Genomic DNA, 12057 nt, shown 5'->3' on the forward strand with positions numbered 1-12057 from the left:
CGGAGGCGCTCCGATAGGTATGGGTTATGAGGGGTTCACCTGTACTGGCCATTTCACTCTTCGAAGAGCGGTTTGCGCTCGAAGTCGAGCGAAACAGAGGTCGCGGAACGCGACTTTTTTGGCGTGAAATGTTTTCGCGCAAGGCCGAGCGAAAGTCACTAGATTTTGTGTGAAAACCATTCAATTCTTAGTGAATTTCCATCGAAGCTAAGCGAAGTATCGAGCGAATTTCACGTCGATTCCTTCCCCCAGTGGCCAGAGTATCCAATCCATTATGAGGTCCGTTGGTAAGGGGAATAGAGTAAATGAAGTAGAGTAGGATCACTAAAGACGGCAGCCCAATACTACCGACGAAGGGTGAAGGGTAAGCTAAGGAATGAGAGGAGCACAGCGTTTGTACAACCTGGCGACATGTACACGTGAAGTAACCGTAACAGAGCGTAAGTAGATACAGTAACCGATACGGAAGCAAGCAGGGAAGCGGGGGGTCGTAAGTATATAAACAACAATAAGGATATAGCAAGGATTGTGACGAGGCTATGATACAGTTGACAGCGTTCGTGTGTTTGTTTGAATGCCCGAGCTTGGTGGATAGCTAAGAGTGTTCGGGTGGACGAGATGAAGATGAGAAGAGATGGCGGGGCGAGGGTCGCATCGGTGGGTCGGGGTCCCATTGGGGCCTTGCGCTGGGTTCCATGTATGGGAGACGATTGACGACGTCCAGGCGTCGTCCTGGAGTTGTCGTCAGCGAAGGCATGAGAGAGGTAGCAAGACGTACCGTATTCCTGCTGCGCTTCTTCGTTGTCGAGCGCATCATCGGACTCCTGCAAGCAGTCTCGGGTGTGGATGTCTTCCCAGGCATCTATAAGTAATAGTCAGCATCTCCCGTGCAGGAACAAAGGGTACAGAAGACGCACATCGCAGCATGGGCCCGTCTGGGGGCGGCGGATCAAGGGCTATTATGGGCGCTTCCGCGAGGGGCGACCGCGCGCGCAGATTATACTCGGTTATTGATACATCGAAATTAGGTGGGGGTGTAGGTGGAAAGCGAGAAACATCAGGCGGGAGCGAGGTCGAACGAGCGCGAGTAGATTGGGGTGGTTCAAGAAGTTGGGGCGGTAAGGACGGTGGGGAGTGGTGGATGAGGTCCATGATGGAGCGCGGAGGGGGACGTCCGACGGCTGGGCTTTGTGGACGAGAAGGAGAGCGCCGTCGGATGAGCGTGGAGGGGCCTGAGGCTATGATCAGGCAGTGTACTCAAGCGGAGTGCGGACAGACTTACCAGCAGAGGGAGGTCGTGGTGGGAGGGTCACAGTGTCTGCGCGAAGTCTCCCTTCAACTCTCCTTGTCTTCGTCTCCTTCTCGATAGCGGCACTGCCGCTGGCCTTTCTCTTGCCGCTTGTGCCAGCTGATGTGGAGGCGCCAGGCGTCTCGCTTGGCATGTCTTCGTGTTGTTCAGGCGCTTGGCTCGACGGCCCGGCAAAGTTGAGGACGCCCTTGTTCTTCTCCTTCAGGTTGTGAAGGAAGCGGTTGCGTGTCAGAATGAGTGTGTTGGCGAGATCCTTCTCTCGTTGCGTATCTTGGTCTGTGCGGCCGACTTCTTCGGGGGTCATCCTAACGAGAGGGGGCGCCTTCCCAGGCCGCGTGGGCTCTGAAAAGGGATTCCTGGGTCCTTGATAGTCCGAGTCGCCTTCGAGGGGCGTTTCGAGCAAGAAGCAGCATATCCAGAGGAATGCGCGTGCTCTTGACTGCGGCGTGTACTCGCTCGGAATGAAGATGTCAAGGAACTCGAAATCCGGTGGGAAGAAATCGCTGACTTGCTGTTCGAAGTTCAAATCAGCTGCAAAGCTTCCACTACGACGCACTCACAGCAGAGTTATGGGATAGGACGAAGATGAGATTCGTGATACTTGTCGAGGGTACATGGCCCGCACGCTGGAGTGGCCAAGGTATGTCAGAGTTCGCGGCACGGTAACGTGACTGAATGGACGCACAGCGTGTATGAGAATCTCGGCCAGCGTGCTCGGAATCCCATTGCGTTCCGTCTCAAGAAGCGCGCCCCGGATGATCGTCTTGATGCGCGGCATGTCCAGCATATTGTTATCCCCCGTGCGCTGGAGCGAGGGGACTGGGTGGTAGGTCCGCACCGCGGTCTTCATCTCTGGGAAGACTGCACGCGCGTTAGCACCGTGCATGAAGAGATATAGCGTCGATCGCGTACAGCCCATAGTCGCGCTAAGTCTTCCAACATTGGTCAACAATGCGAGCATGCCAAAGTCCGTCGCGTAGTCCTGTGACTGTGCCATCTTGTTCTTGAGCGCCGGGCTCGCCTTGGGCGAGTTCCGGATGGCAGACACCTGTGAGCGCGTCAGTAGAGTGAAAGTACGAATAAAATGCCACACACATAGACATCGCGAAAAGACATCTTCTCGCCAGACAAGGGCTCCGTGAAGGCCTTGTTCTCGTCGGCGAAGATGGCGGCAAGGAGCTCGTACTGAATGTCCTGTCGCGTGAGGGGCTGTCCGTCGGTATGCTTCAGCGCAATACCCCGAGGAGCCCTCCTCGACATGTCTGGCCACTGCTCGAGATTTGCGCCGGATCGCAGACAACTCGAGCAGGGAGACGAGACAGGACGCGACTGATGTCGACGCCGCTGAGGTCAACCCACCTTTGCTTCTCGCGTCTTGCAATTTGGCGCGCGCCGGGGCCGGTGTGATGTGATTGCCCACTTGACCAGATCCCTACCGAAGACCCTTCGCGTATACCGACTCACCGACGTCGACAACCCTGCCCAATCACACCCAAGAAATCGAGAGGGCAACTGGATATCTACTAACTACTAGTAACTGTACTCCGTCCACTAGCTTACAATGATACAAGGTAAATTATGCAAAGATAAGGATATACTACCGTAGAATAGACGTGGACGAACGGGTGTGTACCAGCGGAGGTGTGCCCGCGAGCGGGCACGAAGCACAGCCGAAGGGTGTGAATGAAAGGCGGCTAGTCCTAAAAACACAATACAAGGAAGAAAGAAGCGACAAAGAAGTCGACGCGCGTGAGACCATCCAAGAAAGGTGAAATAGTCGCGAGTACTGGCAAAGAGTATCCATTGGATGGTAGGTGGTGCAGGAATGGAGAATAAGCAAGAACTATTACGGAGACGGCGCTCCGGGGAATCATCTATCTGCTCAGAGGATCAGTAAACCATTGAGTGTGAGAGCGCTGCATGACGCACCGGACTTCTTCCAACAGCTCAGAAGGTGTTCTAGGACTTCGATGACCACACTGCTCTTGTACATCAAGCCATGGTCCGCGCCCTTCACCACCTTCACAGAACACCGGTCTTCGCCCATCGTATGCTCCATCCACCGCACCGCGTTCTCGGCAATCTTCTCATCACGATCCCCGTACCAGACCTTGACCTTGTGAGGGTACGCGCTGTAAGAGAAGCCCCAAGGAAGATTGTCGTGGTTGAGGATCTGCAACAGATCGTTGTGCGTCCCCTTCGCACTCTCCGCATGCGAAGCCGCAAGGAGCGCATTCCCCAGCTGGACCTGGAAGGACATGCCGCTCGTCGGCGGCGTCGTATACTGCGAGCTATGCACACTCGGCGCGGGTGAATTCGGCATCGAGTGCGCGCCGCGAGGGGAAGTCGACCCAAAGGATATCGAGCGCTGCCCGTTCGCACGCCAATTTGGCGTCCCGCTCCCGTGGTTCGACAGCCCATCAAGCTGATCCTCCTTCTCCGCGCGAAGTGACGAGGAGTCAGACGAGTTTGCCGAGAACTTGAAGTCATCAACGCCAAGGCCTAGGGTCGTATCGAACTGAGGTGGGGGCGGCAGTTTGGGGCTCGAAGGGCTTGAGGGCTGGGATTTCTTGGTGGATGACTTGCCGCTGCGCAAGGAGCCCATTGACCGCAGGGCTTTCAGTGTCTTTCCGGTCTTGGTCGGCGTGGCCTTCTCCTCGGGTGGCGAGGATGGGCTCTTCAAACGCTCCAAAAATCCTCGGGACGCCTTACGCCTCGGCGGTTGAGCACTGGGCGGCGGGTAGTTGACGATACCAAGCGTGGTCTGGCTGCCGAACTTTCCCTCGAAATCCCGGAGGTCGTCATACTCGCTGAAGTTCGAGCTCGTACTAGGACGCGACGCCTGTTCCGATATCTGGGGGAACGCCGGACGCGGGGAGCCCGTGCCGGTGTTCTGGGGAGAGAGCGTGCCCTTCTCGGACGACTTGCTCGACGTCTGGGCTGTGTAGCCGATACCCTGGTACTGGATCGTCGGCGGCTTGCCGATCATCCAGGCCTGGAGCTTCCACTCTGCGGCCTGCGCCGTCTTGAGGATGCCATTCGGCACGTACTTCAGCCACTTATAGCCGCCTATGAAAAGTGAATACCACTCCAACAAATAGGATTTGGCTCGACATACTGTTATCGTTGCCACCCACCCACGGCGCCAGGAGACAGACCTCACCGCGTATGCGCTCGGGCAACTTGTTCGCAAACGACAAGGCATAAGGCGCACCGGCCGAGTGCGCCATGACGCTGCAAGTGTCGATGTGCAATCGATCCAACACCTCCTCGACGACGTCTGCCCATTGCATGATGCCCTTTGCAGACCTCAATCGCGGTTCCGTACGCCCCAGTCCCCATCTATGACCGTGCATCAGTGCTTTGTGCGCGACAAGTAGATTGCATGCTTACCTGTCAATGGTGATGATCCTAAGGTTGAGGCACTCCGCCATCTCATCGTACAAGCCCATGATATGCCGCACGCAGCCCAAGCCCAAGAACACGACGACAGGGTATCCGTGCGGATTTCCCAGGTCGGACAAGCTCACAGTAAGTGGGTTGTCTGGCGATGCATGGGGCGACCGAGTGCATTTGACCAGGGTCGTCAACCGTGCAGAGCGCAGGTACTGCGCCACTGCGTGCGAAGCCGAAGGTTTGTTCAGCCCGTGGATGTTGAGATCCTCGAATGACGGTGTCGCCATCTGGTACGAAGAGGCCGCAGAAGATGAGTGGATCGAGGCGCGCCCGCCGCCGCCACCACCGCATTCCGACCGGGGCGAGGTCATCGAGAAGTTCTCCGACGTCGTGGACCGCCGTCTAAGCATCGCTGAAGGCGGAGGCGGAGCCTGTGGCTTCAAGCTCATCTGACGACGCAAAGTTTCCTGGACTTCATTCGCGACGCTGTCCACCGACGAACGCGATAAAAAGTCTTCCTCTTCGTCGGCCGTCTTCGCGCGCTGTCGTCCCTTCCCGAGATCTTCGTGTGAGTGATCGAAGCTTAGGCTAACATTGCCAACGGACGTGCGCCGGGAAGTACCAGGGCGGGAGAGTGTCTGGCCTTCGGGCAGCGTATGCGCGCGAATGATGTCCGAAATGGATGGGACTGCGCTCTTGCGCCTTTCTTGGACGGAAGTGTTGGAAGAAGTGGGGAATGAGGACGGTGGGTATCTCGATTCTTCCAGGGGCGTCAATGGCGAGGGTGGTTCGCGGCCAGATCGTGAGGATGGGGAATGCATGACACGATCGGATTGGGGCGTAACGGTGCCGGTCGACACCGTGCGCGTGTTTGCTGGACGCTGTTGGCGGCGCCGTCGAGGCCGAGGAGGTGGGTCTTCGTCATCGTCTTCGTCTCCTGAGCTGTCTCGGCGAGTAGTCCGTAGCTTGGGGTTGGAGCGCGTTCGCCGGCCATGCCCACCGCCAAGAACGACCCCTGGCGGTGGGGAAGGCAATGGCGGCTCGTAAAGCGGGTTCCTGTAGGGCATTCCGTATCGCTGGCGAGTCATGGACAGACTCGGCACGGATCCCAGGACGTCCCCGCCGTTCATGCCGTCGACCAACGCGTCCATCGCCTCTACGCCAGAGACTGGCGCAGATACGATGCTTGGGAATGGATCGTAGACGCTGGAGTAGATACCATGACTGGCATCGACAGGAGTGAGGGGAGGAGTTTCGGTGTTCTTCGATGAGCCTGACAGTCGTAGGTCGGGAACGTCCCGCGAGCTGCGCGAGGGCGTGCCGCCCGTGTATGAGCGCGAGCGCTGGGACGATCTCGAGGCGGTGGGCGTGCGTCCCTCCCGACTGCTGTGAGCGCCCGATCGGTGCCTCTCCTCATACCGCGGGAAGGCATACGCATCCTCGCCCGAGTCCAGGCTGCTGTCGTCGTCCGATACGTGATACGTGTCCGTGCTGCGCCCGTGTCGCTGCGGCGAGGTGGGCGTCTTCTCCTTCTCGCGTCCCTTGCTCGCGGTGGTACGAGGGGTCGACGCAGACTTGGCGCGCGGGTACGCCTCGAAGTACGAGGACTTGCCGTTCGCGGGGCTAGTGCTGAGGTCCGGGGACTGCATGTTGTTGTCTTTGTCTCGTCGAAGGGATAGATAGGACGCGCTCTTGCGCATCGGGCGTTGGGAGGACGAGGTGCGCGAGCTCTGGGCCTGCGACCTGGACGCGGAGGACTGCATTTCGGGCGCGAGAGATGGTGGAGAGGAAAAGAGCGACAGTGAGCGTCCGTCTACGGACGGCGGCGAACGAGAGACGACCCGCCAGAGGGCACACCCAGCCGGTGTCTTGGGGAGTTTGGAAGCCGACGTCGAGAATGAATTCAATTCGGTGATTGTCCCGGTTTTCTCACGGTCTGAATCATAGGGGGATTTGCAAGGCTCGCAAAAGGCTGAGGCGCGGTGGTATGTATTCCTGAGTATAGTACACAATATCCAGAAAAGTAGAATAACAGACAGTAGTAGTACAGAGCGAGCAAAGCAAAGCAAGTCATTACAAGGGTATCAGTGAAGACGAATATCGCGTTGGGCAGAGGCAGTCTCGATGCAGTTGCTGCAGGTCTTCGTCCAGTGCCTGAACGGCGGGTATGTACTCCAAGGCAGTCCTAAACACTTCAGGTTCGGTAGAGCACCAGACGCGATGAATGTCGCCCACTGCTCGGGTGACAAGCAGACGCTTCTACCCTGGACAAAGAGCTCGTCCAGATTTGGACAGCTCTCCGATATGGCGGACAGCATATCGGGGCAGACCTTCATACCCCGGAGGGAGAGACTGCGCAAGGACGGATGGGAAGGAAGGTCTGCGCCGAAGATGTCCTCCTCTGACGGGTCCTGCTCGTCGACGTCGTACTGAAGGCTCTCCAGCTCGTAGGCCTCCAGCACGAGCCTGACCTGCTCGTCATACTGTTCACGCTCCTTCGTAAGGATAGAGAGGTGCTTGAAGTCGGGGGCGGACTCCTGTATGAGGTGGGGGAGGAAGCCGTTCTCGATGGTGACGTTGTCGAGGACGAGTTCACGGAGGCGTGATTCAATGGAATCGTAGGGGAACTCGATGTCGAGGTATAGGTTGGATAAGCGCAGACGCTCGAGACTCGGCAGAGCGCACGCGCGGGCGGTATCCCACTCGAGGGACGCGGCGACGGAGGCAGGGCTGACGGTATCACACAAGGGTGCTCCGATGATGCTGAGCTCCTTCACACCCGTCGCGTGCCCCGCCAACATCATGAGGAAACGCTCCGCCTCGACGGCCAGGGCGCCTCCGAGGGTAACCGCCTCGAGGCTCTCCAGCGTCAGGATACGCCGCAGGGCCGCCATGACCTTCGCGTCGGGCGCCAGCGACGATGCGCCGCAGGGCTGCAGGTCGATACCGCGCACGAGCGCGCGCAGTTCTGGGGTTCCCTCGAGCGCGCGGCCGAGCAGCGCGCATTCGGCGAAGGTGCGGATGACGGGGCGGCGGTAGAGGAGCTTGCGCACAGGCCAAAGCCAATCCGAGGACACGACGGCGAGGCGCGCGAGATCGCGCGGCCACCAGTGATCATCGTTGTCGAGGATTTCGAATACAAGGTCGGCGACAAAGTGAGGTCTCCCCATCGTGATTGGTGCGTAGATGACGAGGGGGGAAGGGGGCGACAGCTGCTCGGCTGCGCGAGCTTTATATGAGGCGGTCACCTGCACATTGTAATGGACCCTGTAGGTCAGTGGTCACCCCTGTATCCCCGAGCGACAGGCCGTTCTCCGTTGGGTTTGGGCTGCAGCTTTCTTATCAGACCGTAGAAGCCTGGGGCCGACAGAGAAGGAGCAGGCCGCCGGAGGTTGTGAGGGCGATGAATTCAAAGAACGGCGGCAGGAGGAAACGTGTGGCGTCTAATCCGAATTCCGGATGGAGTTATATTACAGGTGTGACATCTTGCCGTAAAGTTCAACTTGGATTCCCACTCAACTCTAACCTCCATGGGGGCTATACCACGTTAGATGGTCTGGGCTCTGAATCCTCGCCTGTCCCAGACTCTCGAAAAGTATACGCTCTTCTCGTCATTCGTATGCTGAGGCGTCCCCGCCACCCCTGCTAGGTGGCAAAAATGGGCTAGGTTGTACGCGCTAACTGCTAGGCTCTTGTCGATTGTTCCAGCTTCTTATCAGCCTTGTGATGCGCGACCTAAGACGCCTTGCGCTCTCACAAAAAGCACAGACATGCACGGTACCGACGTTCGGACGGCGTGCGACACCGCATCTGTCTAGCAAACGCTGCTCAGCCCCAGTCCCTGTCATCCCACGTCGACCATCTGGCGCTCACGTTAGGTATTGACGGATGTACCTCAGCAGCTGTGGCGAGTCCTATGCCTATCAACAGGCTAAACCCTTCTTTGTACGTTGTTTCTCGTGCAAGGAACCGCCTGCAGATGCAGCTTGCACCATTTTCTTCATTGCGAATTTCTGCCAGCCAGTTCGCCCCGTCCTCAAATTCTAACCGATATTTTGTCCTCAAAGACTAGTTTCCTATCACTTCAGAAGCCCCTTCTGGAGTCATACCCGCTCCATCCCTCTCATCGCTCTCCGCGAACAGGCGAAGGACGGATCCCAGCCCTACTTACATTCCGAATGCACTCACCTATCGATAGAACCCGAACGCACCCTGAACCGCTTCCATGCCTGTCGTCATCCTCGCCGCCTTTCATTCCTCCCCCTGCCCGCACCCTCAGCCCAACTATACGCGCGATCCAACAGCCCCGCTCCCCCTTCTCTTCACGCTGACCCCTCGAATTCGGATTGACGGGTGAGCGGTGACAAGCTGACTAGCCCTCTCCATGCTCCTCGCACAGCGCTTTATCCCCACTTCTACCGGTATTCCTGCGCTTGAAGGCTTTTTGTGCCACCACACGCGCATCCTTTCGTCAGCCCCCGACCACAACACGATGCACGCGCCTCGCCCGCCCTCGCCCGTCGGTGCCCGCCTCCCACCTATTCCTATCTTGCCGCCCACTTGGGCGTATCTTCCACTACTCGAACATCTATTCCTGAGAGCCTTTCCCGCGGGCTCGGACTATGGCGTGCTTGGCAATGCGGGGTAGCGTCATCCGCTCCCAGGTCGTTCGCCTGAATCTGTGGCAGAACCTGCTGAATCGGTGGATGGTCCGTGACTGAATGCCTGTTGCCCGAGGCCTATCTCAGGTGAGGTTTCGAGGAGGCTTGGCACAGGAATATATGGCGAGTGACCTACCCCGTGACGGCTCAAATGAATTTTCTTTTCCGAACTTTATGGCCGGTGGCAACATTTGTGGCACACCCGAGGATAGCACATGTCCTACCCCAGGCATAACCCATCCTGGTCTCGCTCAGGTCCAGGAAGCAGCTTCACCTACCCGCCCTTATTACGAGTAACTTTGGGTTCGCCGGAGGACCCCGCCAACCGTATGTTATCCGATACTGCAATGGGTCTATCGCAGCGGCGTCCTCAGATAGCGCACTCGGAGCAGCATTCCCTCCCTTACCATGATCACTCACTTCTTGCTGCACCCCCATCGATCCTCACTGAATATACACAGGGTAGCGCAAATACATCCACCACAACTTCATATCAACTAATGATCCACAACATGCAAATTGTATCAAGGAAAGAAGGGGGAGTCAAGCTTCAAGACGCGCGGTAAAGAGGGGTCAAGACAAGTTGAAGGGGATCAAGACAATGTCGTACTAAGGTAGTGTATTACGGGGAAAAACAGGCGACTTTTGGGGATGCTAAGGAGTGACAGCTGTTATCGCAGAGCGTAAAGAACATCATGAGGCGGGCGAAGTAAAGGTCGGCCAATCGACGAAAGAGGGACCAGCGTGTAGAGACGTAGGGATGAACATCGTGAAACCAGCGCAATCGAATGAGCGGGGTAGATCGCGGAGAAGGGTATACCATACAGACTCGGACACATAGCTTAGTCGCGGAAGTCGGAGTTGGAGCCCTGTGCGGCCAGGCGGCTCTCGAGGTTCCTGCGGAAGGTTTAGCAACGGCGATGATATAGTGTGCGAAGACAAACCTAAGGGACTCCTCCTTCGCCAGCAGCTCCTGGCGCTTCTCGTTGATCTCACGCTGCACGCGAAGCTCGATTTCGCGGAGCTGGAAAGCAGTCAGTAAGTCTTCGATCGGTGCATACATCGTACAAGTCACCTTCTCCTCTTCCCTGCGCAGCTGCTCCTCCTTCAGGCGCACGCTCTGCGAGGCAAGCTCCTCGGGCAAGATCGACGAGTCCGTCGCGTCCACCGAGTGCACCGTGCGCGACAGCTTCTCGGTACGGTACGTCTCGTAGAGCACGTCGTGAATGAGCGACTTGAGGTCCGCAAGATGGGTCCTATAGGGGTGAACGCGGTCAGATGACACGTACGGAAATTCAGCAGGCACGTTGACGCACCCAAGCAGCGCGTTCCGCAGGCGGCTGAAGTCCGAGTGCTTGGGGTTGTCGACCTCGGCGATACCCCACGGGTAGATGCGTGCCCGAACAGGCTGGCCGTCAATCATGACCTCCTCTTCAGAGCCGATGATCGCGAAGGGGAGCAGGGCCTAGAAGCTTGGGGTCAATTGATGGGAAGGGCGCCATGGCGAGGGACGTACGCGAAGCTCGCTGTTCTCCTGGATGGTCTCCTCGTCATCCTCCTCAACGTCGTAAGGGAAGTTGTAGATGGGGATGTCGTAGTACTCGATGTCCTCCATAATCTGATACATGTTAGCACGTCGAACACAGTTTGCTTCATGGGAAGGTGCGAACCCGCTTTTTGAATGCTTTGAGTTCACTCAATGTGAGCGAGTCAGCCTTGCCAATGACGGGTATGACATTGACGCGGGGGGAGAGGCGGCGCATGAGCTCAATGTCCATCTCGCGCAGCCTTTTTGGTGGTTAGTCCACATGCATACATTCTGCATGTCCAACACGTACGAGTGACCAGTGGGCGGGATGAAGTACAGCAGAGCATGAACGCGGTTATCCCGGAAGCGCGGGTTACGCTTGATGCGGGACTCTTCGGCGAGAATGTCGTCGTACTGACGCTCGAGGTAGCCAGCGATCTCGCGGAACCTGCATTCCACGTCAGACGAGGTGAAAGGGGGTTATATGTAACACGCACGAGGATTCGTTGTCAATGTTGTCCCCAAAGCCCGGCGTGTCAACGATGGTCAACGCGATGCGCACGCCATCCTCCTCGAGCTCTGAGACGCGTACAATGTCAAGTACGTGTCTATTTTCGGCGCAAAGAACACGCACCGACGTTCACAGGCTTAATGCGAATGTTCTGCTCGACGTGCGCAGTCGCGGGGTCATCGGAGACTTTGTGCGCCAGCACCTCCGACTCGCACAGCGTGTTCACGAAAGTCGTACGGCCCGTGCCCGAGGCACCTGGAAGCAGGCAGTCAGTTATGAAGTCCCCTCAAAGCGATTCGTTGAGCGAGGATAGCGCCGTCGCTCGCCGCGCCACCACCACCATGATCGTCGTAACGCGCACTTCATTTTCGACGCGCTCCCCAGAACCGCAAATGCAAAACACGCACCGACGACCATAAGCGTGAACTGCACGCCCTTCTTGACCTTGTTGCCCGTGCGCCTGCCTGCGAACGACATCTTGACGAGTTCCGAACTTCAACGAAAGTGCAGCAATTGCCTGACTCCTCGAGAGCAGCCTGGTGGACGGGATCGGCGACCGAGAAGGACGCGCTTCGAGCCCCGGCAAAGTCCGAAATTACGCTGATGGCCGACGCGGCGGCGGGTGGCGCCTGTTGGGTAAAATGAACCAACA

At 57.6% G+C, this 12057-nt stretch overlaps 4 protein-coding genes across 4 annotated transcripts; all 4 read right to left on the bottom strand.

The window, feature by feature from the left end:
* Positions 1 to 167: 167 nt before the first annotated feature.
* Positions 168 to 2658, bottom strand: SCHCODRAFT_02612921 (uncharacterized protein). Its single transcript, XM_003037045.3, has 8 exons — positions 2405 to 2658; positions 2222 to 2357; positions 1995 to 2170; positions 1870 to 1935; positions 1283 to 1820; positions 918 to 1232; positions 779 to 862; positions 168 to 732 (listed from the first exon to the last, which is right to left on the bottom strand). The coding sequence occupies exons 1-8, from the start codon at positions 2567 to 2569 to the stop codon at positions 596 to 598; spliced, it is 1617 nt and encodes a 538-aa protein (XP_003037091.1). The 5' UTR covers positions 2570 to 2658; the 3' UTR covers positions 168 to 595.
* A 152-nt stretch (positions 2659 to 2810) lies between these two features.
* SCHCODRAFT_064107 (uncharacterized protein) lies at positions 2811 to 5828 on the bottom strand. The gene is made up of 4 exons (XM_003037044.1): positions 4703 to 5828; positions 4428 to 4651; positions 3239 to 4378; positions 2811 to 3187 (listed from the first exon to the last, which is right to left on the bottom strand). Exons 1-4 carry the CDS (start codon positions 5791 to 5793, stop codon positions 3180 to 3182), a joined length of 2463 nt encoding a protein of 820 aa, XP_003037090.1. The 5' UTR covers positions 5794 to 5828; the 3' UTR covers positions 2811 to 3179.
* Positions 5829 to 6678: 850 nt separating this feature from the next.
* SCHCODRAFT_02612930 (uncharacterized protein) lies at positions 6679 to 8121 on the bottom strand. Its single transcript, XM_003037043.2, has one exon. It carries the CDS (start codon positions 7873 to 7875, stop codon positions 6790 to 6792), a length of 1086 nt encoding a protein of 361 aa, XP_003037089.1. The 5' UTR covers positions 7876 to 8121; the 3' UTR covers positions 6679 to 6789.
* A 1669-nt stretch (positions 8122 to 9790) lies between these two features.
* On the bottom strand, positions 9791 to 11957 carry SCHCODRAFT_02612938 (Septin). Its single transcript, XM_003037042.2, has 10 exons — positions 11813 to 11957; positions 11529 to 11660; positions 11392 to 11473; positions 11205 to 11342; positions 11037 to 11154; positions 10883 to 10984; positions 10683 to 10831; positions 10442 to 10622; positions 10311 to 10390; positions 9791 to 10263 (listed from the first exon to the last, which is right to left on the bottom strand). The coding sequence occupies exons 1-10, from the start codon at positions 11880 to 11882 to the stop codon at positions 10209 to 10211; spliced, it is 1107 nt and encodes a 368-aa protein (XP_003037088.1). The 5' UTR covers positions 11883 to 11957; the 3' UTR covers positions 9791 to 10208.
* Between the last annotated feature and the right edge of the window lie 100 nt (positions 11958 to 12057).

Source organism: Schizophyllum commune (assembly GCF_000143185.2).
Source record: "Schizophyllum commune H4-8 unplaced genomic scaffold SCHCOscaffold_2, whole genome shotgun sequence".
Classification (NCBI taxonomy): Eukaryota; Fungi; Basidiomycota; class Agaricomycetes; order Agaricales; family Schizophyllaceae; genus Schizophyllum; species Schizophyllum commune.

Coding starts and splice junctions, on each gene's coding strand:
- SCHCODRAFT_02612921 (XM_003037045.3), bottom strand. CDS start 2,569: ATGTCGAGGAGGGCTCCTCGGGGTATTGCGCTGAAGCATACCGACGGA. Junction 2,358..2,404: donor TGTCTTTTCGCGATGTCTAT/GTGTGTGGCATT, acceptor ACGCGCTCACAG/GTGTCTGCCATCCGGAACTC. Junction 2,171..2,221: donor ACTTAGCGCGACTATGGGCT/GTACGCGATCGA, acceptor ACGCGCGTGCAG/TCTTCCCAGAGATGAAGACC.
- SCHCODRAFT_064107 (XM_003037044.1), bottom strand. CDS start 5,793: ATGACTCGCCAGCGATACGGAATGCCCTACAGGAACCCGCTTTACGAG. Junction 4,652..4,702: donor AGGATCATCACCATTGACAG/GTAAGCATGCAA, acceptor GCACGGTCATAG/ATGGGGACTGGGGCGTACGG. Junction 4,379..4,427: donor GGTGGGTGGCAACGATAACA/GTATGTCGAGCC, acceptor CACTTTTCATAG/GCGGCTATAAGTGGCTGAAG.
- SCHCODRAFT_02612930 (XM_003037043.2), bottom strand. CDS start 7,875: ATGGGGAGACCTCACTTTGTCGCCGACCTTGTATTCGAAATCCTCGAC.
- SCHCODRAFT_02612938 (XM_003037042.2), bottom strand. CDS start 11,882: ATGTCGTTCGCAGGCAGGCGCACGGGCAACAAGGTCAAGAAGGGCGTG. Junction 11,343..11,391: donor AACATTGACAACGAATCCTC/GTGCGTGTTACA, acceptor CGTGGAATGCAG/GTTCCGCGAGATCGCTGGCT. Junction 10,264..10,310: donor GCGAAGGAGGAGTCCCTTAG/GTTTGTCTTCGC, acceptor AACCTTCCGCAG/GAACCTCGAGAGCCGCCTGG.